This window comes from Nipponia nippon, unplaced genomic scaffold, assembly GCF_047370975.1.
Source record: "Nipponia nippon isolate SJK-2023a ecotype South Korea unplaced genomic scaffold, ASM4737097v1 scaffold_8, whole genome shotgun sequence".
NCBI classification, from domain to species: domain Eukaryota; kingdom Metazoa; phylum Chordata; class Aves; order Pelecaniformes; family Threskiornithidae; genus Nipponia; species Nipponia nippon.
Window position 1 is genome coordinate 6,865,370 of NW_028262402.1, and position 27,941 is coordinate 6,893,310.

General features: G+C 52.1%; 1 protein-coding gene across 6 annotated transcripts; it reads right to left on the reverse strand.

Moving 5' to 3' along the window:
- B4GALT1 (beta-1,4-galactosyltransferase 1) lies at positions 1-27,896 on the reverse strand. 6 transcript variants are annotated; one of them, XR_015700946.1, is made up of 8 exons: positions 27,572-27,895; positions 14,725-14,960; positions 7,432-7,586; positions 7,176-7,271; positions 5,618-5,740; positions 3,944-4,048; positions 2,979-3,332; positions 1-1,901 (listed from the first exon to the last, which is right to left on the reverse strand). XR_015700946.1 is itself a non-coding variant. In XM_087741509.1 (8 exons), the coding sequence occupies exons 1-8, from the start codon at positions 27,840-27,842 to the stop codon at positions 1,854-1,856; spliced, it is 1,101 nt and encodes a 366-aa protein (XP_087597635.1). In that variant the 5' UTR covers positions 27,843-27,895; the 3' UTR covers positions 1-1,853. The 6 variants fall into 6 exon arrangements, 3 of the variants coding, with proteins under 3 accessions (XP_087597635.1, XP_087597633.1, XP_087597636.1); XR_015700948.1 differs by having other exon boundaries at positions 1-643; positions 1,681-3,332; XR_015700947.1 differs by having other exon boundaries at positions 1-773; positions 1,681-3,332.
- Positions 27,897-27,941: the final 45 nt, after the last annotated feature.

The following is a 27,941-nucleotide window of genomic DNA, read 5'->3' on the forward strand; positions in this document are numbered from 1 at the left end:
TTGTAACTGAAAATATTTTATTTGACATCAACAGTAAAGTAGGAACATTGGATTATACATCCATTGATATATAAATGATAAAAATGCAAAAGCAAAACCATCTACAAGAAACCCATAAGCAGTCCAGTACACGAGTAACATCCCAGGGAAAAGCTGCATCCCAGGACCCTCCCTCATCCTAACAAGCAAACAGTAATCCCGAAGAAACCAAGCATTAGCGTTTCCTTTGCAGCCGTTTGTTCTGGGTTTCAATTTTTACACACAGTATCACTTTGAATGTTGCTACCAGTACCGGAGAGGAAAAAACACCACCCGCCACAGGTCATGGCCAGAATTCACTTCTGTGCAACATAAGCGTTTGTAGAAAAGGCCCCCAAAAATCCCAGGGAGAGAAATTCCATGGCCAGGTTGAGTCAAGAGCGTCTCGAGTTTGACTGATACAATGAGATCTGGAAATCACGGGTCAGCACCGAAGGGCAAAACAGGCAACGAAAGGCAGCTTCAGCTTTTACATGGCTTGTGGCTTTAGCAGTAGAAGAGAAACTAAGGGACAGTTTCTTGCACCGCTAGTGTCTCTCTGCTGAAAATGGGTTTTCAGGTTTCCTGGTTTTCCAGTTTCCATTTGTCTCCTCTTTCAAGGCACCTGTGTAGAAACCTTTGATTGTAACAGCCAGAAACAAGTGCTCAGACCACCTCCATGATATTCAATGATTTCAGCATACAGCGAAATGATGAGTTGTTACGCTAAATTTTTTTCTCATCTTCAGAGAATCCTAAGGCAATGAAAAAAAAAAACCAAAACCAACCACTCAGTTACAACAGGTAGCCCCTTTGCATAGCCTGTTAGCAGACAGACACCAGTACAGCTGAAGGTCCCGACTCTTCAACTTACAAAAGGCTCAGCACAAAAACTGAGGTGCTCTCTGCAGAGACCTGGGATTTTCAGTGGAGCCTCAATGAGTTTTGGTGCTGATCTGCCACCTGTGGGAGTGGGGCCCTGCTTCTAAGGCACCTTTGAAAAAATAAAAAATAAAGTCCTCGCCTGTGTCTCCATTACTGGTGCAGACTACAGCTACACCAATGTTTTACAGGTAGACATTTGACCTGACTCCCATAACACATCCTCTTCTTGTACCCCTTTGTATCTGCAAGAGCTGGAGCCGGACCGTCCAAAAAAGGAGTAATTTTTTTAACACAACAATAAGCACAAGAGAGGCTCTTAAACACAACCGTGCTTCCTTGCACTTGGCTCCTGCTCCATGCAAGCCCACCTCTGCTCAGCTCCCAGCATGACTGAAGCAGCAAGTTTGGCCAGCAACAGCTTTTAAGCGAAGGGGAGGAGCACTTTTTCAAAGGGAGACTGGAAAGGCAGCTGGGCGTCTCCCTAGTAATTAAAGTCTCCGTGCATACTTTGAGCCACTGCTGGCCTAAGAAACGCACTGTCCCCCAGCCCCTGCAGGATCCCACCCCTGCAGTGCAAGGGTTCAGCAAAACCTTCAGGTCACATCCAAAAAACAAAACAAAACAAAACCACAAAAAAAAAAAAAGGGGGGGGGGGCGGGGAAGAGGCAGTGCTGAAGATGATCCCCAATACGACGAGTGTCCCTGATTTCAACAGCCTTCAGCACAGGCCAAGGAAGTGCAAATTGCTGTGGTCAGAGCTGGTGGCAGAGCACTCACCAGAAGGAATTCAGTTCTCAGCTCTGGTTGAGAGCTTTAAATCACTTAAACCAGCTCCGAGGGTGTCAGCGCTTGAGGCTTTCATACGCTCACGGGAAGGAAAAGCAGGTTGTCTGTACAGGTGGTGCCCTGGTGCACTGACAAAAAGTAGTACTCCAAAACGTGCGTGTCCCTCAAAGCCTGAGAAAATCCGAAGGGCGTTTCCCAATAGAAGACATACACTGCAACAGGTGTTAAGCAAAGAAAAATTGATTGGATGTCAGCCCTGCTGCGAGTATCTCAGCACCGCAGGAGATTTCATGGACAAATATGCAGAGCAAATATAATACATGGCTTATATATAATGACGCACATAAAAAGCCTACTAGTCTGAAGATAAAGGAGGCCTTGAATCATATCCTATTATGCTGCACCCTAGTTTAATCTGGTATTAAAAATACTGCTTAGGATATACAAATTACTTGAAAAAGTTATTAAAATGTTACAACAACAACAACAACAACAAAAGTAATAAGTGAATTCAAGTTTTATGCATGACCTCCAAGAAAGATTTTGTTTTTAGGAAGCTTCAGACAATGTTGAAACAGCGTGGTAACTTTCTAGCACTGTTAACAAGTGTCAGTAAATTTTAAGGCCATAATTTCATCATGCAATTAAATCCATTCATCTTGATTTCAGGGAAAAAAAAACAAACCCACCCCACTCCCCCTGCCCAAAAACAGGTGATGTGCTGAGGCAAAAAGTCACTACCACATCCAGAAGTAAGGTTAACTGAAGCCAGTGGTTTTTGCAGATGCCATCTGTATAGCTCCCACCCTATGCAGAGGGTGGCAAATTTGCACTGGCAAATTCTGGCAAACTCTGGCTCAACTCACTTAAAGACTCTTTTGAGACGAAAAGAAATAATGACACTCATTGAATCCAGACTAGATTGTTCAACACTTGTTCTGCACACAGAGAAGATGTTTGTTTTGGTCACTATCAGAAAAAAATCTATGATATCATCTCCATTAAAAAAAAAAATCTAATGCAAAGCGTAAACGTGTACAATTTTAGCAGCATTTTACAGTCCTTCATAAAGTAAAACCAGGAATGAATTAAAAGGAATGTTTTCATCAACCTCATTTAAAATATCAAAATATCATGGGCAGTAATTGCTGATGCATCACAGTTGTAATCAGTAAAATTTGGGGCCAGCAATTAACTCAACATGGGGAGCACGGCAGCAAATAGATCAGATTCAACATTTTCTAGCAAAGTAAATATTTACAACTCTTATGTACAGCTTCTGGACTTACAAAACAATGGAGAGCTAGAAAGTTGTGTAAAGTCAAGTTTGTAATTTAAAAAAAAAAAAAAAGAAAGCACTTGTCCAACCAATTTGGAGATGCTTTGGCATGCCAAAAGAGGCCTTTTTTGTGTTCATTGCAACTGTTATAAAACCAGCAGATATAAAGCATCAGTGAGGCCAGATGTCCTCAGCAACATAGGCAAGGTCTCTCTTGTGTCTGTGATGTTAGCTATTTGGCGAGCCAATATCCACTGTGATCTTTGTATACAGAGGGTACTTGTCAGTTCTTAACACCTTGTAGGATAGTGTATTTAAGCCGTCAGAGCTCATTGTCTCCCTTGTGTGAGCAATTCGGTCAAACCTGCGGAAAGAGGGGGGGTGGGGAAACAACAAAGAAAGAAAAGGAAAAAAAAATGTTTAAACAACCCGAACTTGCACGACATTTTTATAGCCTCTCAGGTGCCATCTCCGGCGTTTTAAGAAAAACCTGAGTATCAGTACGGGTCCCATAAACTCCCAGATCTGGCCAGCCTGAGCAGTGGGCAAAGGCATCCCTATGGGGTCAAATTTTAGCCAGGAAAAAGCAGCCAAGCTTTTAAATCACACAGGCCCTTTTCCAGCTCTGCACTAGAGCACAGGTTTTATACGCCAAAGAAAGGCAAGCTGGAAACAATTGCTCAGAGCTTAATTTGCTGCGTTTAAGAAAAAGAAAGAAGAAAAAAAGGCAAGAGGCGTTTGTGCCATAGTGAAATCTTGGGGAAAAGGTCGGTAATAAGGTAATAAACTGGCAAGAGGCAAAAGAGAGGTGGGCAAGGGAGGAGAGGGCCGCAGGCTTTCCGCCATGGGGGTTTTTGCAGGGCGAAGGGAAATGCAAGCGGCCGGAGCAGCAGGGGCGGGAGGCACCCCTCGAACCCGCTGCGGGACGGGAGACGCACCCCTCGAACCCGCTGCGGGACGGGAGACGAGACGCACCTCTCGGGGTTGGGTTCATTCTTCCGGTCCCGGGAATGCCGGATCATCCGGCACTTCCCAATGATGGCATCCGGACGGGATATCCCCATGCCTTTAAACACCAGCCTGTAAAAAACAAGTACATTAAACACCCGTGACAGGTGATGGATGTGGAATGCTCTGCCACACCTTCCACAAATGACCCTTGGCTTGGGGGGTTTTGCTTTTTTTTTTTTTTTTTTTTTTTTTTAAGATGTTGCTAGTGTTTTTGCAGGCTTGCTAACACCAGAAGAGGAGAAAGCCAGTCCCTTTCCAGGTGGACACATCAGCATGGGGAAAAAGAGGCATCCCCTTGCCAACACCAAGCATCTGCTGATTCACTGCACCCTCACCTGCACCGCCAGCTCCTCCAACACCCAACACCCGCATTAACCTTGCTCCAGGCTGTAGACTGGAATTTGAATGGGAGCCATTTAGTTTTTAACCCATCTGGAAAGGAGCCAGAAGAGCATTCAAAGCTGCAGCGCTGGTAGAAACTGAAGTGAATGGTGGCGAAGCAGCATGGGGGGGCATACTCAGAGCCACAATGTTGCCAGATGGGACCTGCTAGGCAAGGGGCAGCCTGTCTTTGTTTGCATGCTCTCTGCAAGGCACCAGCAGTTCATGGACACCCATGCTGAAAAAGTACCTCGTTTCCTCCTCTTTGCACCTCCCTTTTCATTTATTTCTGTATAGCATCTTCTGCTCCTCAAAACCTGACTGCCCCAAAAAGGGAGGACTACCACCTTGCTCTGAATGGCCTGCCCCACCGGAAGGTTGTCCCTGGCTTGGTTTATTAAACAGAAGTGCTGAACCTCAGGAAGGTACAAGCACTTTAAGGAAGACCCTTGCTGAAGCCCAGAATAGCTCAGAAAGCCCACAGAAAAGACCACGCAGAGTGATTTTGCCACTGAGAAACGCGAAGTGGGCTTCCCAAATCCGTGCTCCCCAGAATGATTTCTCACAGCAGCCACCCTGGGGATGCGAAGCTGTAAGGTAGCACAACCCCACGTCCACCCTCTGCCCCAGCCTTTAGGCAGGGATGGTCCCAGCCGGCCCTGTGCAAACACCTTCCTCCTCTCCTGCAGTTCTGAGCCTTGCTCCGCTTCCTTATGGGCAGGAAGCGATGGCTCACGGCGTTATTTACAGCCGCTGACAGCCTGATAAACGAAGCTCTCCTGGGAACAAAGGGATCTGCTACCAGGCTGGAGACCCAGGCAAGCCTCGGGCTGTGTTGGGCTAGGTGGGTCAAGGCCTTCTCCACCCCACTGCTCCCCCCGAATCCCCTTCCTTCGGCCAATGCTGGGAGGCCCAGAAGCACGCTGCTCCAACCCGCACACCGGCGTGGATGCTTGCAAGACTGTGCAGCCAACGAGCAATGTGTGTGTGGGGCAGGGGTGGGGTTTTTCCAGCCAGACCCACTCCCCAGCACACGTCAGGAGCTCCGAAATGGGGTGCCAGCACCCAGCAGGAACATGCTTTTGCTGAGCCAGCAGGTCACCCACACACCACCTCTGTCCCCCACCCGGAGGGGAGGCTCCCACAGTCGAGGTGAAGAAACACCCTGCGTCCCCCCCACACCCGGGCAAGAGCAGCAGGTCTGTGCTGATCCCCACCCTGGAGGCACTCTGGGTGCTGAGTGGGGTATTCATTTACCTGTTATAAATGTCATCATCTTCGCCACCCCAGCCCCAGTAATTGTTTGGGAACCCGTTGATCTTTCTGAACTGTTCTTTGCTCAAAGCAGACACGCCTCCAAAATACTGATTGTAAGGCAACCTGGAAGCAGGGAGAAAAGGCCATTAGAGGAGAGGTGCTAGCCAAGGAACAGTGGGTGTGCTTGAAAAGGGCTTGGGGCTGCCCTTCACCCCAGCCCACGGTGAGCCAGCACCCACCGCAAGGTCCCTTCCCGCAGCAGGGAGCAGCATGTGTTTTGGTGCTCGGGACTCGGCCGAGGGAGCTGGTAGGCTCAGTCCCAAATACAGCTGGGAAGTATTTTGCAACTGGCAACAACTGCAGCCTTTAACTAAGAAATGCACTGTCCTCAAAGGACAGGCCGGTGTCCTTGCCCAAGGACAGATGGGCAACATGCATGCTCCGGCAGTGGCAAGAGCTCAGCGAGGCATCGGAGGTGCCGCAGAGCCTTCTCTTCCTGCCGCTCCCCCACTTGCCTCCACACTCCCCAGTGCCCCAAAGGAAAGCTCACAGCCCAAAACTGGGCCGGCAGCGTAACCATGCACACACAAAGCCAACCAGCTCCCGCTCCAAACGGGGGATGATTCACCAGGGGATCAGGGACCGACAAAATTCAGACCCACAGCACCAGGAGAGGGCCCACGCAGGGATCACCTGGACCTACCACAGACCTCGTCTCAGCTTCAGCAAGCAGAAGAAACCCCTGGGGCCTGCATTTCTGCTGTAAGCTTCACCTAGCTGCAAGAAAAAACTGCAGCTCCTGTGGTGCCGGTGACAGTCCCGCTCTGAGCAGGGCTTGGGTTTGGAGTGGAGACGTGCAGGGGTCCTCCCACCAAAACCACTGCTGTATCTTTAGCACTACCGGCCAGCATGGGGTCGTGACCGGTTTTCAATTTATAGATGAGCTTTTAAACTCCCCCTTGGGGATTTGGCATAGAAAAAAAGAAAGAAAGGAAAAGCAAGACACATTTTTGTTCGCAGCAGCTTGCTGAACCCACATGTATGCTGAAAAGCATTACATTTTCTGTTGCTCTCAGATACCACGGCAGATCCCTCATTGGCCCAAAATCGAACAGCCAAAAATATTTCGTTTTGCTCTTAAAATAGTGTCTGATGCAGTCTTTTTAAAGCTGCACATAATTCCCGCTGTGTAAGAGTGTCTCACTTTTCAGACTGGGTGGAAACACTAGCCGTCTTCCAGCTTCCACCCTGAAACACAAGCAGGGATATACGGCATCTGGAAAATGACGGGCTCTTAGTTTTTCCTTGCCCTACATTTCACTTTCCAGAAGCTGTGAATTTTAATAAACCCTCAGCTGTGTTTCTCCCCCTTCCTCCCCTCCAGCCGATCCTGCTCGCAGCCACCCGCTCCCTGCAGGGACAAGCAGGCCAAGACAGGCTTTTGCCAGAGACATTTTCCCAGGCTTTCAATGGTGGGTGGGGATGCGTAACGCTGCGCCTGGCCTGCTAGGCTAATGGCGATATTAGGAACAAAATGCCCCTCCAAAAAGCGTCTCACCGAAAGCCGAATTTATCCATGGATACAGAGAGGTGCCGTGGCTGGCTGTAACATTTGTAGGTGTTCCTGTCATCCATTGGGATGAGGTCTACATCACTAAACACAAAGCAATCATAGTCATACTCTTTCAAAGCCTCTGCGAATCCTATATTCAGCAGTTTAGCACGGTTAAATTCTTCTTCTCCATCCTAATTTAAAAACAAATAAAAACAGTTAAGTGACTTAAATTTAACAGTTGACATCAGCAGTTTCTTACCTGTCACCGTACGCCGGTGTCACCGCAGTGGGTTGGTGTGCCTGTGATGGACTGAGCTCGAGCCCGAGCACTCCCCCCGCAGCGCCCACGGACGTCCGCAGCGAGCTCCCCCTGGATGCCGCCCGCAGGACGATGGCATCTGAGCCAGCTGTGAACTGTGGGGGCAGCCGAAACAGCTGAGGAAAGGCTGTACCTGGCTCAGCTCCCCTCTCTTGGTGGGAGGCTCCAAGAGGCCAGGTTTGATGCCGAGCAGTCCTCCCGTCCCACCCCACGCACACGCATTTCGGAACTGAATTTTGTGATGAAGTTTATGGACCTCCGGGGAAAGCAGCTGGGGCTTCCCGGAGCAGTGGAGAAAAGCAAAGGGACAAGCTCCTCTGGAAGAAGAGACCCTTGCTACAGAGAGAAACCTTGGTGGTGCTTTAGCTTACAGCTAGGACAAGGACCACAGACCAAAACCTTTCTGCGCCCAGGCTTTTGGCACCCTCTTCCTAAGCTCTGCCACAACGCGTCTGCAGGACCGTGGCGCGGCCTCTGCCCAGCAGCACGCGTGAGCACACGCCAGACCCGATTTGCAAAGCACAGGGTGGCACCGGGAGCCAAGGTCTGACGCTCTGCCGCTCGCTCCGGCTCCAGCGCCAAGCCCTGGGCAGTCGTGCATGCGCGGGAGCGGGACGCTTCCTGGGCCCTGGAAAGAGCGCTGCTGTTTCGGCACGTGGCAGCGACACGCAGCCTTGTTTGCTGGACGGCAGGCCTGTGCGAGCGGCTTCCTGCAAGGGCTACGGCTCGTGCGCCGGACGCTGCTGCCTGCTGCGGTGCGTGGCCCCTTCTTTGCTGCTCCTCTGCCCAATGGAGCCTGGCATGACCCGCCATTCGTCCCAGGGGCTTCACCAGGAAAACAAAACCAGAAGGGCTGTCACCATGATGGGAAGGACCTGAAAAGAGCTGACAGCGCAGCAGGGGACTTTTATCCCAGGGCAGGCGCAGTTAATGAAGGGACCTGCAAGAGCGGGGCAGGAAACTCTCCGCTTTCCCCCCCAAGCAACAAGGTGCCCGATGAGAAATCAGTTTGGCCTCTCTCAGGCAGAAATGTTTCAAAAGCGCACATGGCTTTGAGCACAAGTAGGGGCTCGCAAATTGCTTGAGCACTTTTGAAAAACAACAGGATCGTACCCACAAACCTGAGAATACTGGTGGTTTGAGAGTAAGGATTTCCAATCCAGGACCCAACTTTGCAGCAGCAGCTTCAAACCCAAACCCTGTGCAGGGGAACAGAGCAGGCAGAAGGGAACTCATAGGGCATCACTGAAGGAGGCTGAAGTTTTGTGCCAGCCTGGAAACCAATATTGCCAAATCCTTTCTCTTCTACCACATCCCACCTTTACCCCTCCGCACCCTTGGAGCCAAAGGACTCCGCGGCCACGCAAGCCATCCCCCCACCCTGCAGTACCCACACCCGGTGTGAGACATGAATCAGGGACAGATAATACACTGTGCCTAAGGAGTAGCAGCTTAAAACATCACCTCCTCCCAAATGGTTTTGCCTGGTTAATAAATAATCAGTCTGGAAACTGTTTAATCCAGACTGGTTAATGGACCTGCGGCTGGAGACCGAACGCAGGTTCTTGAAACAGCCACAAATACCTTTCAAATGAAGGTTTTAACATGCAAGTGTCAAACCAAGGTTTTCAAAGGATTCATCACCTGCCGCGGGCATAAATGACTTCACAGGGAGGAGTGAGCTTTCGTGGAGGAGGATCTGAGCAAATTCTCAGCATCCTCACCCGAAACAAAAGGGTTCACACAATAACTAAGGTGGTGGGAAGATGATCACCATCATGCATAAGCAAGAGCAGTGAAAACTTGAGTGCAGAAAATGAAGGCAAGTCGAACAAAGCGGCTGGGAAGTGGGAGCGGCTGAGGCCGTGGGATGGGAAGGTTTTCTTCCCCTGGCGAAGGGGGCTGCCCAGCCCCAGCTGCCAAGTGCTCCTCAGGTCCCACGCACCAAACCCAGGCCTGGCTCCACAGTCGCAAGGGGGACTTTTCCCAGTGCTGGTGCAAAGTGCAATGTGCTCACACTTCAAAGCACCTGCTGGGTCCAGTCCCTAAAGCATCCTCATTTCAAACCCTTCAGCTGCTCTTTTCATAATGAAATTTCAAGGCAAAGGGCATTTCACACCCTTCACACATTTTGTTACAAGCAGAGGCTCAGCCATAATTAACCCACGCCTTCAGGTAGCCTCTGACTCCTCCGGGTGACACTTTGGGATTAACAATGCTATGAGGAGGTGCGCTTTTAAACCTCTCCCATAAAACCCCAGACCAAGAGAGCGTGGGACCCCTCCTGCCGCCTCACCCACCGGACCCCGGCAGAGCCCACAGCGGGGCCCCACGTGCGGAGAGGGACCAGACACACGGCAAACCCTTCACATGGGCACTGCTGCTCTCCTCCCAAACGGCCACACAACTTCACACTGTGGGATCCAAAAGGCTTGGGGGAAAGAAAAATCACAACCAAAAAAGAAAACAAAAATCCCTATCCAAGACATTTTTTGGTAACTTTACTGCGAGCAGATAGCTCATGCAGCAAACCTGGTAATGCTGTTACCAGTTGCAACTCCTTTGAGGGCAGGAGGCTGGTTTTCTGCCCTAGTAGGTATGCAGGGCTTTACAGTATGTATTGGAGCAAGAAAAGACTGACAAGAGGTTTTGCTTTTTGCAGAAAGCTCTGTTTCTTTACCTAAGGCAATGTGGAAGCACTGGCGTGCTTGCAGTATCTGAGATTCAAATCTCCCAAAACTCAGAAACGTGCTGCAGGCTTCCATCTTTGATCCCCAACTGTTTGAAAGGAAATTAAAAAAAAGCAGAATTGGGAAATCTCCTTTCTGTGCTGCCTTCCAGGTCAGCGCAGGGCACAGCACCACAGGTGACCCTCAAGAGAGAAGATAAAGCAGAACTGAAGAAACCTCCAGCCGCCACCTCTGCCTGGCAGCTCCTCATCCCATGGAGGCTCCCTGTTATTTGCTACAAGGAAATGGATCAGTTTGGACTTGCTTGGACAGAGGAGCATCATCCTGAAGAGCTAGGCAGCACACAGGGGACTGCTGCTTTGACAATGCAACCAAGCTCTAGATGCAGCCTCCACGCTTATCTCCTAGGCTTTCAACCAGAAAAGATGTAGTCCAAGCACATTTTTGCCACTTTTTTTTCCTGACAATTTTTTCCGTATGTTCTCTTGTCCTGAAACTTAACCCATGTCTGAGTTCAGTGCTGGCACCCGGCACCTGTTTCTGGCTCCTGATTTTACTCCGTATGTCTCCCCCAGCACATCCAAGTCCATCTCCATTCCCTGGTCCACACGAGACTGGCTGAAGGGGGACAACCTGCTGCCTCAGTCCTGCGGGGTCTGATGCTGACTCCTTCTCACACCTGGAGATGATCAGCCCAAGCAAAAGAATATCCAGGCTTTTTTACTTCCCCTCCCTTACCTTTGCTGAATCTGGTTTGCTCAGCCAGACCTACCAAAAGATGCTGCCTTTTCTTTGTGCCAGGCAGATAAAATTGACATTTTTGGAACTGCCACTCAAGCTAAAGGGCTTGCAAACCAGCAAGAAGCCATCTGTCCCAATTTTGTCCTGCCTCCCACTTCCATGTAGGAGGCAGCTCTGTGATTCCTCCTACAGACAGCACAGCAGTGCAGAGGACCCATGGCTGCATCTCTCTCACCTAGATCCTAAACTCGCCAGGTCTCAGGGAGGGCATGGTGAGGATACGTGTTTCTGGCCAGCTAGGAGAGAGCCATCACCTCCAACAGGAGGTTGCTAGCTAAGTCAGCCTGAGCCACACACACGATGTCCATGTGAAAGTCCACACTCCAGTGGGCTTGAGCAGGTAGAAACAGATTGCCAGGGCCATACAGAGACGCCAGGAGACACTTTGCTGTTTCTCTGTCAGAGGATGTTTTGAGGCCTCAGCACCATTACGTTGGGCAGCAGGAGAGAGCAGCCACAGGGGAAACTTGCCTCCCCCACCACTGCGAGAGTAAGCTGGAGCCGAGCACAATTCCCTCCTTTTCCCGCATACCTGGGGGGTCCTGATACCCCCTGCAAAATAACATGAATAAGTGTGACGCCCCAACCACTCCGTACTCACAGGCACACACACACGCTCTGGAAAACTGATACCGAGGACGTTGCGGGTAACGCCAGGGGCCAGTGGAAATCTGTTGAACAACTGCATGGTTTTCAGGGAATTTGCTAATCTCCCCTTTCCCAAACTTCAGTCTGGCTGCATGGGCATTTGCACAGGCTGAACCGCAGTGGGAAAACTCATTTCTAGACCTGAGCACCCAGGTGGCAATGGCTGAAGGCACCGGAGAGCATGTGGGTAATGGTGAGAGCCAGCAGGACTCAGGGAGACGCCACAAATTTGTCGCTGCCTTCTCATTTGATGAAGTTAAGATTGCACAGCATCGAATGGGTGCTACAAGCTGCTGCCCAACTGTGTGTCCTCCTCTCAGATTTATCTGAAAGATCCTACAGCTGCTACTCCACGCATAGGGTTTGGGTTTTGCTGGGCGTAGGGTGCGGAGGGTGAAGCATAATATATATTTTCCACTGGCTCCTGTCACATACTGGACATTTTACAAACATCATCCCCCTGACTTCAGCCAAATCCTACTCTGAAGCATTCAGGCACGCAAGAACAGCATGGTGGAGACACAGCGGACTCGTGACGGAAACACATTGCGCTGAAAGGAAGAAGTTTGACATTACCAGTGCAGCAGTAGCAGGGCTCAGCGCTCCTCTTTCTTTCTATGAGATGCAGAGCACAGAAGAGCACGTAGGCAGCGTGTAAGAACCAGATCACACAGTAATTCTCCTTGCTTCAGTGATTGCTTTGCTACAGACAGGATTAACAAGTAAAGGTAATATTTCCCCACTAGAAGGAAAAAATAAAATAAAAACAAAAAAGGAGGGCAGATGCAAAGGGAAGGACAGACAAGAAAAAGAGAAAAGCAATTGTCAAGACAGTAGAGAAATAAGACCATTTTCCTACTGTACTTCTGGCAGAATTAATACATTTTCTGCAACTCCCTCTATTCAGCGTTCCCACTCACCCTTGAGAGACGCGTCCAGTGGGTTTACTACCACTGACCACTCTGCCTCTTCCAGGCACAGCTTGTCAAAGGCATGCAGAAGGAGCATGTTTATTTTACAAATCAAGTAGTCTTACTTGCTAACCTACATCTGACTGCTGGATGTGTCCAGGCCATATATACCCTGTGTACTAGACGTCACTCCCACTCCAACTTTGCTCAAGGAATATGTCTGAAAAAAACATTTGCTTCAGTAATTTTTGTGAGGGTTAACTTTAGAGCACACAGACAGCCCCACAACCCTAGCACTGGAAGACAGGACCAGAGGAGGAGCCAGCAAGGCAGGGCAATGCAAGCCAGCATGCACCATCGCAGCAGCAGCGGGAACTCCAACCAGGCTTTGGACACTGTCTGCCTTCATGGGTGCCGGCGCAGCTCCACATGATCGGGCCCCTGGCTTTCCTTACGCTCGAACACCACTGATGGGGAAATATCAGCCCCAGCTGCACCGCTGGCTCTTTGCAATGGAGATGGCCGCTCGCACACAAACGGTACCTCTGGACCGCAGGCAGGCAGCTCTCCCCGGTCCTCCGCAGAGCCGGCCGGTGAGCTACGCCTGGCTGGGAAAGCAGCAGCCCCCACCGCAGGATCACTGCTGGAAGCCGCATCGCACCCTCGCTTCCGAGCCACGCTCAGAAAAGGGAGGCATGCTGCTCTGCCACCTTCACCCACCTGCACCCCAGTGACCGGTGGGGACCGTGGCTTGAGCAACCTTGTGGCACCAGCAACTCGCACAGACAAACGCTGCACGTGCAAGGAAATGCGGCCTGAAGGATGAAGAGCTGGGGCTGGCCCCACGTTGCTGGACCACAGCGGCACCAGCTGCCCTTTGCATTACACAGGAAGGGTCTCCTTACAGGGCTTAATTTTAGGGCACAGCGTGCCAGTCCGCATGCTGCAGAAACGCCTCATGCCCTCAGCAATGTGGCTGCCAGGCCACAAGCACAGTCAGCTGCAGACACCGGAGCATCCTGGCTGCTGTGCTTGGGAGGTACCGCTAATTCCCCACAAATCACTTTTGCCCAGACCTCTGGCACCCTGAAAATTAGCAAAGTAAGAGAAATAGTAGTAATGGAGTATTGGTTTTCTCTCTAGAAAAAGGTCTCCCCTTACTTTCAATTCTGTGAGGAAATTTATCGCTTGGTCGACCATTTTAAATATTCATGGTGTTTGATACGCCCAAACACATCAGCTGATTCATAAATTTAAGGGGTTACCTTTAAAGAAGCCTGTTATTTCATCTCAGTTTTTACAGAGCTGATAAAACAGGATATAAATACATATCCAAGAGAGAAACTGCGCCGTGAGATTGTTCAGCCGGTGGTCTCTGCTGGGGCTCTCAGAACTGCATCTGCCCTTTCACACTGCAGTTCATGCAAACACCTACACATTTTAAGCTTTTCCAAGTGTGAACAACACCCACTTATTTAACTACCATTATGGTAGTTAAATTAAGACAGCTTGTTTGGAGTGAAACATGCCTTTTTTCTTTTTCTTTAAAGACAGGTCTAAGGCCATCAGATATCGAGGAAAAAAAACAACAGAGCCCTCCTGTCACTACTTGTTTCTTTTCTGTTCTATTCACCTGAAGACAATCACACACTGCTCCACTGCCACAGCTTTGCTTTCTCCATCCTGACACTTTGTGCACTATTACTAACATGAACAGAAGTTGCTTGAGAAGGTAAGTGAAATCCTACGGCTTTATGGCACACCCAATGCCAGACAGACATTAATGCTACCTTGTCACCTTAAAGATCTCTGTATGCAACTCCTGCAGCAGTTGGGAAAAAGGAACATTTGGAAAGAGAAATTAGATTGGGTCACGCTATTAGGGATTTTTTTCCCTTCTCACCAAGTGGTTTCCTTAAGCAGAAGCTCTTTAGAGAGTGAATTGTGCCTGACCGGAGGATGGGACCCCAGGTTTTCCATCAAAATCAAAATTGCTCATGTTCATTTTCACTTTTTTTTTTTGGTGCTACAGCCTTTTTTTTTTTTTTTTTTTTTCCAAAAAGCAACCTTATCCCTGCCTACCAGCCCATTGCCATTCAGGACAAAGCAACCACTCCTCTTTTTTAGAGGGCACGGGCACTGTTATGAGAGTGTTATAAAGCCCTGGGTCTTTAGCATCTTACCTGGTTGATAACATATACTCCATAATCTAGTTGCTGCCTTTGGAGAATTGGGTGCAGGTAATAGAGCCAGTACTTCAGGTGCTCCTCTCGGTTCCTGAACGGTATGATTATTGCTACTTTCTGAAGTGCTATACAGTCCTTTGGAGCAAAACGACCTCCTGCTTTGACCTCTGGGTTTATTCGTGCCACTTCTTCCAGGTTGACAGGCTGGGAAAACTCCACACGTAGTGCACCAACTGGAAGAGAGGCACAGCACAAAGCGAGTTAGCACACACAATCTGTTTCTCTGAGCACACATCCTTTACAGGTTTGTTTTTTGTTTTGTTTGTTTTGGATCCGAACAAAATCCCAGCAGTGCACGGAGGTGTTGAAGCTTGGACCAGCCGTACCGAAAGCAACCGCACACTGCCGTTCAGAGCAAAGGCTCAAACGCTGTAGCCTCTTGGTATCAGAACCCAACCAAGTCGCTGACACCAAGCGAGTCTTGAAGATCCTCCTGTCTGTGTGGCAAATCAAGAGCTGTGCTCCCACCGGCACGTGCGCCACAAAACCAGCCTAGAGGAGAGCACTGTCCTCTGCGCTCTCACCCACCTCGCACAGCGTGAGAGTCCAGCACTTCAAAAATAGCCCTGCTCTCCTACCGACGTAAGTACTTACGCCAAGGCTAGCCACATGCAAAGCGAACAAAACCCCCTTTCTTGTTTTTTTGGTTTTTTTTTTTTCTTCTTACACTTTCAGTGTTCTGTAGGCATGCCCACTATTTATTAAAAGTCCTGTACTAGAACTGCTAAAAACGCATATCCAGATTTGCATGCAGGTTACCAATTCCTGCACACGGTTTCAACAGCGGCAGGTTTTGAAACCGACAAAATCATCTGTGCCAAAACTGGTGTGTAAAACTGAGAAACCGCCCTGGCACCACAGAGAGGACAGCAGTCTCGGAGCTGCTTAAGGCCGAGCTCAGGGAGAGAGGGCAGTGACAGCCCCAGGCGCTGATATGGCCGATGAGACCTACTTTGCAAGACTTTGGCTCACGCGGCTGCACGAGTGCTCTTTGCTTGCCAGGGCTTCTCTGCTCTGCCACGCTGGCTCTGAAGCGGTCCCTCCCATACAGCTGTACGTGGGTCCGGGGCTAAACACGGCATCGCTGACCACAGCCCTTTTGTGGATGCCCTCTCTCTGTTAACATCCAGGCTGGCCCTTCTGCAGTATTTGCTTCCAGCTGCTCCAGCCCTGATGAACAGACTTGCTGCAAAAACTTAACGAGCGCGGTAGCTGCCCGCAGAAGGACCTCTCTTGCTGCCACATCCTGCTCCCAGCAATGGCGAGCCAATAAATGGGGCTTTGCGCGCATGCTCAGCTGCCAGCAAAACCTCTGCAGTGGGTGGGGATGCTGGGGCTCCTGTGCATAAAGCAGAAGGTCTTCACCATAAGCACTAGGCTGGGGATCACTCCTGAAAAGTTTGGCTGCTGTACCCTCCCCCTCTCCTCCATCAGGGCGTGAACACACGCACGTGCGTGCATGCACGCGCTCAGACACGCGTCTTAGAGCTACCATCTCCTCTTCGCGTTTGCTGAAGAGACCCCCAGGCCCCTCCGAGGGCACGCACAGCGTGCACACTTCTGCATGCACACACCAGCGGTGGGTACGCTTGCACTCAGGAAGCCCCTTGAGAAGAAGGCGCAAGTGATTTTCAGAGCTCTAGAAGACAGGGGCCGTCACAACCAACCTTGCGCATACCCCAACATGGGACTGCTAAAAAAGCAGAAATAATGCTCCAGGCTCACGGCTCATTCCCTGGTTATTTATCTAGAAGAAGCTACCTCAGTTCGCTTGTGCTGCTCCACAAACCTGTGTGCACTCACGCTGGAGATGGAAAGAAGGAGACCAGCCAAACAGGCAGAGGTGCTCAGTGTACCGCCGGAGGTAGTGAGCAAGCTTTGCTGCCTGATTCACTGCCGGCACAGTGCAGGCAAGACCTTGCAGAAACTGGCATTGTAAGCAGGATGCAAAGGGATCTCCCAGTCTCTGCATTTTGCACAGGTTAAATAGACAAGTTTGCACATTTCCCTGTCACACAAGAAGGCAGCAATTTCTCAGAGCCCAGGCACTGGGATCAGTCTGCCCATGCTCTCAGCATTCCCGCAGTTGCCATCTGCACCCCCAATGTGCCTGCCCAGTTCCCCACCCTCTCTGCCCCATGGTGCAAGCTGGGCCCTGTGCATGCCTGCCCTGCGGCTGCATGGCTGGGGACGAAGCCTCTCTGGCCAAAAAGCAGCTTGCAGGGAGAGCTGGAAGACCACTCTGCAGCGGGAGGAAAAGGCACGAATGGGAGGAACTAGGGCAGGAAGGAACACGCAGCGGCATGACCGGGACCAGGGCCCGGCGGTGGCAGGATCAGGCCAGGCATGGCCACCCCTGTGCCAGTGGGACAGGCAGGGAGCAGGCGCCAGAGCAGCGAGGCCAGCGGAGGCGTGAGGGGGAGAGAGCACACCGCTTCCTCCGAATTTGGCTATCGCTTCCCCGCCGTGGTGGCGAGCGCTCTCCCAGAGCAGCCTCCGGCCTCGACCCACCTCCACGCCTGCTTGCCCCTGCCCATCCCTCTGCTCCCCAGCGTCACCTCCCTTAGGAGACCGGCACTCACAGTTAGGATGATGCTACACTTTTGTGCATTTAAAACAGCAAAAGGCATTGCACTGGGGACGGTTCACCTAACTGGCCATGGCCAGCAAACTGGATTACGCTGGGCATCCGTGCCCAGGGATGTTACTTCCCTGCCTTGCTTGCAGCCCGCCGCCAGCAGCGGGAGCGACCCTGCGGAACGCTGCAGGAAGCAGCGGGGCGGAAGCAGCACATCCCTTCGTGGGGCCCTGCTCCCAGGCGCCGGGCGGCTGCCGTCCCACCGCGCAAAGCAAACCCCTTCCTGCCGGGGCGGGCTGCGCCCTCCACTCCCGGTTGCTGCTTCCAAGAAAGAACTGCAAGCCCCATCAGCTCGGGGGGTTGCTTTCTGGTTTAAGGAACAAAGGCTCTTTTAATGTCTCGCACTGACTCGCACAGTGTAAGGGGGGAGAGGAAACATAAGTTTGCCATTTAGGCGAATTTACAGGGGAAATCTCCCGCTGGCGGCCTCTGAGCTCCAGCTGGGCAAGGACAGCCACAAGCGTCTGGACACTGCAAGCAGGGCTTTTTGCAGGCTGGCACCCGTCAGCCCCCCAGGCCAAACGTGGACCTCTCATCCCGCCAGCACTTGCTCTTGTTGTTTGCCTTCAGGAGTCTGGAACGTAGGCAAGGAAAAGCTGGGAGAGGAAAACACATTCATGATACAAAGCAGCTGCGGAAGACAGAGATTTAACAGTTTCAGAGTCTTGAAGGACACTGGTGAGAAATGATCCATACCGCTTCGACCCTCCAGTTAATCCAGTCAGTTTTAAAGGCAGCACACCTTCTTGGAAACACTGCCCCGAGGGACGCGGCCAACACGCAGGTCAGTCAGGAGGCCCCAGGCACCGGTGCCGTACGCGTACAGCAAGGCAGCCGCTTTTGAGGCAGGCTTGACGCAAATCACCCAGTTAATACATTCACTGGCATCAGTAAGAACACAAAAAAGTAAAAAAAACATGAATAGGCTGTTTTCAAAATACAGAACGGCTAAAACAAACTAGACTTCGTACAGCCATGTGGCTGACAAAAGCAACAGCAACATGCCACCGGCTGCAAATCAACGCTTTCAGTTCACTTCCCAAGCAGGATGAGGCTAAAGCCAAATCTGCAAACACAGGCTTTCCAACCAGTGACCAGAGTCACGGTTCCAGTTTCTACTTTTATATCGTTTTGACCGAAATTTGACTACCTGGATAGCAAGCAGCCCCAGGGCTGCTGTCTCCCAAGGATGCTGACTCAGGAAACGAGCTGCCAATGCCAAGAAAGTGCGCGAAGTTTGCCGCGAGTGCTGTGCCACTGGCCAAAACCATATCCCTATCTGTGTTTACAAGGTAAACTTTCCAGCCCGATTCACTCCATCTCAACCGCCTGACATAGGAGCCACTGTATTTTCAGCCCCTGCTAAAAACAGATGCGCATGGCAGAGCTATGCAGACTTGCAGCTCGGGTCACCCATACGGCCTGGGATTTGTAGGCAGACACCTTTTGGGTTACAAAGTTCCAACAGAGCAGTTTCACAAACCTCCACCATACTTTTTCAGCAAAAGAAAACCTCAAAAACATGAATAAGCAACTGCCGGAAGCTTGCAGAAGACACAACAGCCCAGCATCACATCCAAACACTTCAGAGATTGTAAAAGGAGGTTTTAGCTGGCAGTGCTAGGGTAACAGAGAGACAGATACACACAAAAAAAAAGCCAGCCCCCTCCCGCCCCCCATCTCCGACGCCCAGAAGCGTTTCTGCCTAAAGGGAGGGTGCACAGGAAAAGCGCGGTGCAGGCGCAGATGCCGTCGCGGCGCACACAAACAGGAAGCAGCTTCTCACACAAAGCACAAGGTGAGGCTTGCAAAAAGCCAGCGGTAGCGTAGCCATCAGGCCTCAGGAACCTGGCCCGCAGCCCCTGTGATCTTCTCGTCCCCCGCTTCCCAATGGCCACGCTTGCCACAACAGCTAAACCTCCTGCTCTGGGAGGCTGCCAGCACGCGTCCGCCCCGGTGCTCACCCGCTGACCCAAACGAGAGGACCCTTGCACAAAAAGCCCAGAATCCGCTCAGCCTGCTGCTATAATAAATCTAGAGGCTGCTCCAGCCTGCCTGGACCAGAGATACTAGAAGTGTTGGGAAAACTCAAGCAGCAATGCTCCGCAGAGCCAGACTTGTACTCTTGCATCCCCAGGGGGACTGTGAATGGGACGGCACCACGCTCCATCCAAGGTGGCGGCGGGTGATGCAAGATGGGGCAGCAGCCACAAAGGGCAGCCCCGGGGCATTCAGGTGGGACCCCCTTCCGCAGGAGGGCAGTGGAGCCCCAGCAGAAGGAGATGGGAAGGAGGGCAGCTGGATTCATGGAGTTGGAGAGGTTCTGGGTTCGGAGAGGTGATCCAGCAGACTGAATTGCCCTCCCAAGCACTTCACTGGGAAGAATGGCAAAATTCACCTGCGCATTTTAAGCCAGGTGCAATTCTCAGATATTTAATTTAGTGAGAATGAAAGCAAAAACGTATAGCACGGAGGCTGGAAAAAGTCGCTCCGCAAACATAGCAGAAAAGAATGTTTCCATCGCCCTGGCTGAGAGCCGGGCGCTGCTCTTAGCTGCCGAGCCACATGCGCACCCACACTGCCATGCTCAGACAAACCCCATGCAAAGGAAAGCTGGAAAAGAGAAGCAGAACTCTCAGAAAGGAAAAAAAAAAACCACCAACCCAACTCTCTTTGCAGGGGCCCAGCAGAAGAGGGAAGGGCCCGTCGGCCACACCAAGTCTGCCCTGGTTGGGAAAAACAAAACCAGCTCCATCCCAGAAAACGCGGGGGCAAGTCCCCCCACCCGGGGCTGCGGAGCAGGGGTCACGCCAGCCCCCAGACCCACGTGGCAGCTCCAGGGCAGGCAGGTAGCTGCATCCCACGGCTCAGCGAGGCAAGCATCTCCTTGTCAAAACCAGCTAATCTGGAGAGCTGTGTCAGCACCTACGCAGGCGGCACCAGCCAGGCTGGAATTGGGGCTCAGCCCCGTGGTGGGGGGATGGGACCGCTGGAGGGGACAGTCCCAGCACCCCTCGCCCAGCTGGGTCCTCTAAGCAGCCCCCTGTCCTGGCATGCAACCCACCAGCCAAAACGGCCACAGAGACATCTCTGTCTCCTTGCAAACTGGCTAGCACCTGCTGCCTGCAGAGCTCTCACTCCTCCATGAGCATTTAAAAAAAAAAAAAGCCATCCTTGGGTCTGGCTAGAAATATCCCAATGAGGAAAAAAAAAGCCTTCCCAAGGACCAAGAAGCGTTTTCTTTGGCTGGTCTACACTTACAAAGTTGTGTCCCCTTGCAGATGTCAGCTGTGCCAATGCAAAGCTTGAGCCTGCTACAGCACATGCCCCATCTTAGACAGGCTCACACAGCATCTGGCATCTGCAACTGTGGACCCCGAAGGGAAACAGGCTGAAAAAAATGAGGATGCATCACATGCACTGGCAACACTGGGTCTGCACGATGGCAGGTTTGCATGGTTAACTGAGCAACTACAGCCAGAGAAAAAAATTTCTTAATCCAACCCCAAACGCTGCCTATTCCAACACAAGGTCTCACACTAGCACGTGGTGTCTTTAAAAAAAAATAAAAACGATTGTCATTTCCATGAGAAGATACTTTTGGGAGAGAAGCAAAGTCCTGATTGGTGGCTCAAATCCAGCGCACGCTCACTGAAGCAGCTTTGAACCGTCTCCCTTTGAGCCAGGCAATCTGCATGCGATTAGCCCTGCTCGCTGCCGCTGCAAAATTAAATTCCAGGCCCTCAACAGCAAACTCAAAACAAACAAACAGAGAGGCCCGGATCAGAAAAAGGCTGAGCTGCCCCCCGCCAGGAACCCCCCACCCTCTCGCAGGACGGGACGGGCGCACAGGAGCTCCCCTGGGCTGCCTGGCATCCCAGGGACGCGGCTCTGCCAGCGGCAGCCCCAGTCTCCAGGCAGCCTCCAGCCCCCCTGCACCATCCCACCCCATCCCATCCCACCCCATCCCGCCGGTGGCGGCTGCACCTGGATCCCAGCGCTGCCCCGGGGCTGGGGCGTGCTCCCCAGATAGCGCAGGCGAGCGCCGGGTGCCAGGTGGGGCAGAGGTGCACCTGTCTGGCCGAAACTCAGCCAGGGCTTGTGCACCCCTGAAAGCACGGGGTGCCGCCGGCAGCAGGGAGTGTGGGAGGTGAGGACAGGAGCAGGGCGTTGCATGCCTGGGGAAATGGCTGCTGAAACCCCGCTGCCCCCGAGCGCACAGGTTTGCAGAAACCCATCCCGGAAAGTTTTCACAGGGCCATTTCCAGCTTCAGCAAGACACGTTTGCAGGTAAGTGCCCTCAAAGCGAGTCCGGTGACACCCCAGCCTGGGGATCGGCGGTAGGAGAGGTAACAAAAGCAGCCCTCTTTCAGAAAAACATCTGCAGGGGCTTGGGGACTGCCCCGAGCTCCTGCAGCTCAGCTGCAGCCGGGAAGCAGCTGGAACGGCTGTTTGCCATGCCCCAGCGTCACCAGCGGCCACGGCCACTGCTTGCCCGTCTGGAGGTGCTAATCCACACCTGGCTCACCAAGGACTGCTCCTTGCAGGCAGGGGCTCTAGGCACTGATTTGCACAAAGGAAAACACTGTCCCGGTGGGGACGGGCTGAGCAGTAAGACCTTCTCCAGCCCAGAGAGACAGGGGCGAGCTAGACACTGACGCTGCTCCATCCACGTCCCAGAAAACCCCAGATCTTTGGCCCCACCACTGCAGCACTGCTGTGGACTGGCCGGCTCCATCCCCAAAACCTCTGCAACCAAGACCCCTTCTGCCCCGCAGAGAAGGGTGTGCAGGAGGGAGGGAGGGGAGCAGTAGCTGCAGGATGGTGGCTGGAGAGGAGGGTCCAATGGCAAGGAGAGGAGGGAGGTGAGCGGTGGAGTCCAGCAGCCCAGCACCTTGGGCTTGCTCGCAAGGCCACCAGGCCCAGAGCACCTCCCTGCTGAGGACCGTGCACCCCCAGCACACTACACTTTGGGGTGGGGGCCCTCAACACAGCGACAATGTCCTCCATCTGCTGAATGAAGTCAGGCTATGGAGCTCCACACCAGAGGAGGAAAGTTGAGAGCTTAACCAAATTCTGCATCCAAGTTCGGGAAGCTGCAAGCGTCTGTCTCTTTCCAAACACAAACTTGGCCCAATTTCCAAAGAGACTAGCTGTGGCTTCAGATCAACGCTGGCAGAGAAACAAGCACGTCATAAAACACTAGATGCACGAGACGGAAAACCTTCCTTTTCTCCCCAGCCCATCCCGTCTGTTGTGCCATGTCCCTGAAACAGCGGCTCTCCAGGAAGGCACAGGACCTTTCCGACTTAGTTTGCAAGCCTAATTAATAGTCTTTGACCTTCACTTTAACCACGTAAGAGGACGCTAGGGATGCTCTCGCCACAGAGGCTGCTCCCTGCCCGCCGAGAAAGCCTGCGCTTCAGAGGTACGACGTGCTCCTGACCATACGGTTAGCTGCAGAGCTGCCGGTGCTGTTGCCAGGACCGCGCATCCACTCCCTGCCAAACATCTTAAGCATATTCTTTGCAGAAGTTTAACGCAGTTTCTCAACCTCTCTTCTGAGGCCAAGAAAGCCTGACTTTGAGCAAACTGGTCCACGTGTTAGCTCCCCCTCCCCCAGCCCTCTCCATGCTCTTCTCTTTAAGTTTCTGTTTTACTTTTTCGAAACGAGGCAGCAGAGGGACACAGCACAACCCCAGCTTGTGGCTGTCAGCAAAGTAACCCCTGTAGCACCCGGGCTGCGGGAGGCAGGGTTTGCAGAGATGGCAGCTGTATCGGAAAGGTTCAAAGAAACAAAAAAAAAAAGGCAAAGCAGACAATAGCAAGTTCAGATGAGAGAAGGGGGAGATGCTGCGTGTAAGCAAATGCCTTCTCCACCGCCTGGTATTGTAACTGACCCCATGGATTCAGAGGCCTACAGTTTCTGGGGCAGAAACCCCCCAGAGGGAGATGAAAGCCCATGACTGCAGGTGGGCAACGTGACAGGAACCAGACCCCCGGCATGCCAAACCCACCAAACCCCTCCAGCACGGTCACCACCCAAAGGCTCCTTAAGAAACGGTGTTTTCAGCACCTCTTAGGTTTTCACTCTCTCACCCTATATTACGCTTTGCTAGGATTCTGCCAGTGCTAAAGCATCCTCTGCCCATGCAATGTCCACATACACAGGGGCCTCAAACTAGATTTTTTGTGAATTCACTGACCTCTCAGGCAGCACTGAACCTCTAACAACTTCTGTAATACAGGCGCTAAGCATCACCACCGATTTGACAGGCTACCCCCGTCTCCTCTGAACAAACCTCAGAGCATCAGAATACTCTCATCACTTATCTTCAGCATCTACAGTTTAGAGCAACTGCTTCCACTGACTACACAGGCATGAGAAACGGTGCATTAAAGATAAAAGTCCACGCCATAGGTCCTTCCCCCTCCAACCGACTGACGGCTGCTCACCCACAAGCTAGCCAAAGGAGCTTCTTTCTCTCAATCCTCGTTTTTTTAAACATCCCTTGCTAACAGTGGGAAGCATCAGTTGCTATTCAGGGCTCTGGCATCTCGACGAAACAGTTGTTTTTCTTGCATGCCCAAGATCTCCTAGCAAACAGCCACACTTGGAAACTGTATTCCTTTTTAAACATTAGTGAAAACAAGTGCGTCTCTGGTGGCTTGTGCTTTGGACAGTTCACTGGTTCATATATTAACCTGGATTTTCTTAAAACTTGTCAATATCCCTTAATAATTAGGGTTTGGGGTTGTCAGTTTTCTGAGCGTGAAAAGCTGTTGAGCCAGACACCTGACGGCAACATGTTTAGCATGCTTGGGTCGTCTTTGCCATGAGATGCTCACGGGGCTGAAGGTAAGAACACATCTCCTTGGTCTGCCATCCCTGATCAGCCACACCTGGTATCTAAACGAGGGTCAAAAATGGCTAAGGAGACAGCTGTATTCTAGGAGACAGCTGTCTTCTAAAATAACCTCCATAAATAACACGTGCTCTTCAGCAGGCAGGACTTGAAAATGACATCCCTGAAATACAGATAAGCCATTTTACTTTGCAGACTTCTGGCGCTGCAAGATAAGCACTGTTTTAAGATGAGCTCTTTTGGAGCGGGATCTTCCTGCCAAGGAACCTGCCCCCTTCCGCACTCCCTCCTAAACACAGCGGGCACGTAACTACCCCATCACCAAACACAAAGACCTCATCGAAAATGTAGAAGAAAAGCATTCAACGGTTTTGGAAGCACTTAGGCCAAAATATATACTACTTCTGTAGACCAACTTTTTAACTTTTTTTTTTTAAGAAAAAACAATATTGTTCTATAGCTCCTAAAGAACATAACAGTTTGAAGAATGAATACCTGCAGGATATATCTGGATTTACTTGCTTTTGGGCTTCTCAGAGGCTGAAGTTTCACCACAGCAAGCAGGCTGTCCTTCTCAATACCCCATTTAAGATACCCACTGGCACACAGCTCTACCTGGAGCATAAATCCAAAATGCTTATATTACCTTGTATTAGAGAATTTCATAGCTGTTAAGGACTTCTAATTCAAAGTTGAATTATAGTATTATTTCCCTAGCCCTGATTTATGCTTTTAAATTATAAATAAAGGCAAGTGAACCATAAAAGCATCTTAAATTTGGCAGCTTCTTGTAGAGATTAAACCTCACTCAGCTAATGCATTTGCTGCAGGGCCAGACAGCAGGGATTGTAAACTACTCTCTCTAACCACCACTAGAAAGAAAACTCTGGGCCTCTGAAATGAGTACCTGGCTATTTGACTATTCAAAAAGCCCGAGCAGCTCAGTCACATAGATCCTGCGTGATTCATCGCATGCTTCCCATAGAAGGCAGAGGGGGGTGGGGGGATAGAGGGGGGGGTGGAGGGGGACCAGAAAATAAAAAATAAAAAAAATTAAAAAAAAAAAGGATGAGGCGCATTTCAATAAGTTTAGGTTTATGCTGAGGGAATGGAGCAGTTGGAGCTACCCATTCCCATCAGAGCACCTCTCCATGGCTTTGGGAAGGTGGGAATCACAGGAATGTCCTTGCTGGTTCCTGCTTGTTACATTCATACCGATAATGAGCTTTGTGCACAAAAATAAGAGGGGTTTTTTTTTTTTTAATTCTGGGTGGGTGAATTAAGTGTCAGAAATGCACAAAAAGAAGAGTTTTTTTGAATTCTGGGTGGGTGAATTTAGTGTCAGAAACGCCTGCGGAGTGTACACCTCTCCATCCCCCACACTGGCCTTAGAGATACATGAGATGTTGATCAGGGCAGACTCAGCTCTGACCAACATCTGAGGCATGACAGGATTGTTTTACAAATGCTGTTTGCTACCAAAACCTGGAAGGACCAGGAAAAAAATAAATACCCATCAGGTTTCCCACCTACCTGCTTGCTACAAACCTTGAAGCCGTGACGGTGCCAATCTGCATCTGACTGCACCACCCCACAAGCACTGAAGGTAACGCAGCTAGAAACCATTTGCCGACTGCGCTGTAAAGACCTACTTTCTACATGGCCCTGTAGCTCTTGGAACATCTGTAACCACTTCCAGTAGCCTCACCTGGCCTTTGGCGGATTCTGCAAATTGCACTGATTTTAACTGATCCTTCAGTGACTAACTCTGATAACGCTTTGAATCATGGGGACACTAAAAGCATTTCTCTAAAGTCCGGGCATTTCAAAAGCACGTGACTCACTCCTGAGAGGATCAGGGTAAATGGAGACCACTTAAAGCAAAGCCATGTTCATAAAGGACTCCCACATCCACTCTGTGAGGACAGCCTTGCACAGCTACTTTCAACTTAAAGTGATCTAGGGGAAAAAAAGTGAAAGATATGAATCAAAAACAACAACAAAAAAACATAGCCCAGTTCCTTTTAGTGACCTCAAAACCGCCTTCCTAAAATAACAAACCAGTCATTTGTTATTCAGATGCATTGATCCATAAACAGCTGACCTGCGAGCACCGAGAGAAACTATGAACTTCTGTGTCGGTTTCATAAATTGAAAACCACAGGTAGCTTCTCGAGAGTCTCTTCCCCCATGGTGATCTCTGGTAACAAAGCTGCGCGTGCTAACGTGGCACACTGATGGAGAGGAAGATGATCCCCAGGCTCCAGGCCCTGAGCAGCTTGTGGCCAGGTGGCTATCAACTGGGATGCCAGCAGGCCACGGTAACGAACTCTGCCTACGCCATAGGAGGGTCTGTCTATTCGAGGAGCAGCAGCTACAAACAGCAAGTTGGGCGAGAGCCTCGGAAGGGGAGGAAAAAAGCTGAAATTCACCTCGCCCCCACCTCTGCCTTGCGACAAAGCCAGTGGATCCGAAGAGTTACAGGTGATCGGTGTGAAAATGAGACCACCACCAGGCTGCCAACCCACAGCCAGCCTGCCAGCACCCACGCAGTCCTGGGAAAGGCCTGAGGGGAGCACAGCTCCGGTGCAGATAAAACACACGCCAGGCTGCCACGTATCAGGATACTGCATCAGAGGACCACATACGTGGGAAGCGCCGTCGGGATGCATAACGACTGTATTCATGACCCTGCCTCGCAGCGCTTTTTAAATCCACGCCGCTCACCGAGCAGGTCCGCGCACACAAAAGGCTGCGAAAGCCTGCACGGCACACACCGCCCGTCTGATCGTTCCTGCGGGGTTGCGCAAGGGGGCTCGCTTTGGGTAGAGTTCCCAGAGGAAATTACCCAACCTCTCCGGTAACCAGAAAGAAACCCAGCCGGGCGGGCAGGGCGCGCTCCCCGAAAGCGCCGGGGCACCGCTGCCGCTGCCTTCCCGGCGAGAGCATCCGCGCCCCGCTCCCCCCCGACACCGGCTCCCCGGGGATTCTCCCACAATCCCCCTCCGCCGGGCGCTGCGCGGCTGCTCCGGACGGACGGCGGCACGTGTGGGCCGCCGCAACGCTGTCACGCCCGTCCGGCGGGGACAGGCACCCGCGAAGGGACACCGGGACCCAACGCCCGGCGGCGGGACCCGGCAGCCGGCGCTGCCGTCGGGGCGGGGGCGGCGGCCGCCCGCGATGCCCGCGGCCCCCCCCGTCCCGCGGCGGACGGGAGGAAGCGGAGCCCCCCCTACGCCTCCCCCCCCCCCCCCCCCAACCCCGACGGGGCGGCGCTCACCGAGCAGCGGGGAGATCTCGGGGCAGGGGCCCGGCGGCCCCGAGGCGACCGGGGGCCGGGGCCGGGCGGCGGGAGGCGGCGGGCGGGAGAGCGGCAGCGAGAGGTTGGCGGGCGGCGGGCGGCGCGGCGGCGGCTCGGGGCTGCCCGGCGGCCCCAGGGCGCTGCCCGCCAGGTAGTAGAGCAGCGTGGCCGAGAGGTGGAGAGCGCAGAAGGCGACGAGGAGGCGGCAGGCCCGCTGCAGCGAGGTGCCGGGCAGCGACGGCTCCTTCATGCCGCTGCGCTGGCGGGGAGCGCCGCCCGCCCCGCGCCGCGCCGCCGACGGGGGACCGGGACGGGGCGGGGCCGGCTCCGCCCACAGGGGGGCGGCCCC

Bases quoted from the DNA above. Each gene is read 5' to 3' on its own strand.
- B4GALT1 (XM_087741507.1), bottom strand. From the start codon at position 27,842: ATGAAGGAGCCGTCGCTGCCCGGCACCTCGCTGCAGCGGGCCTGCCGC. The intron at 7,272-7,431 runs GTAAGAAACTGC...CTTTGTGTTTAG, and splicing joins ACACCGGCGTACGGTGACAG to TGATGTAGACCTCATCCCAA. The intron at 4,049-5,617 runs GTAAATGAATAC...TGTTTTTTACAG, and splicing joins GATGATGACATTTATAACAG to GCTGGTGTTTAAAGGCATGG.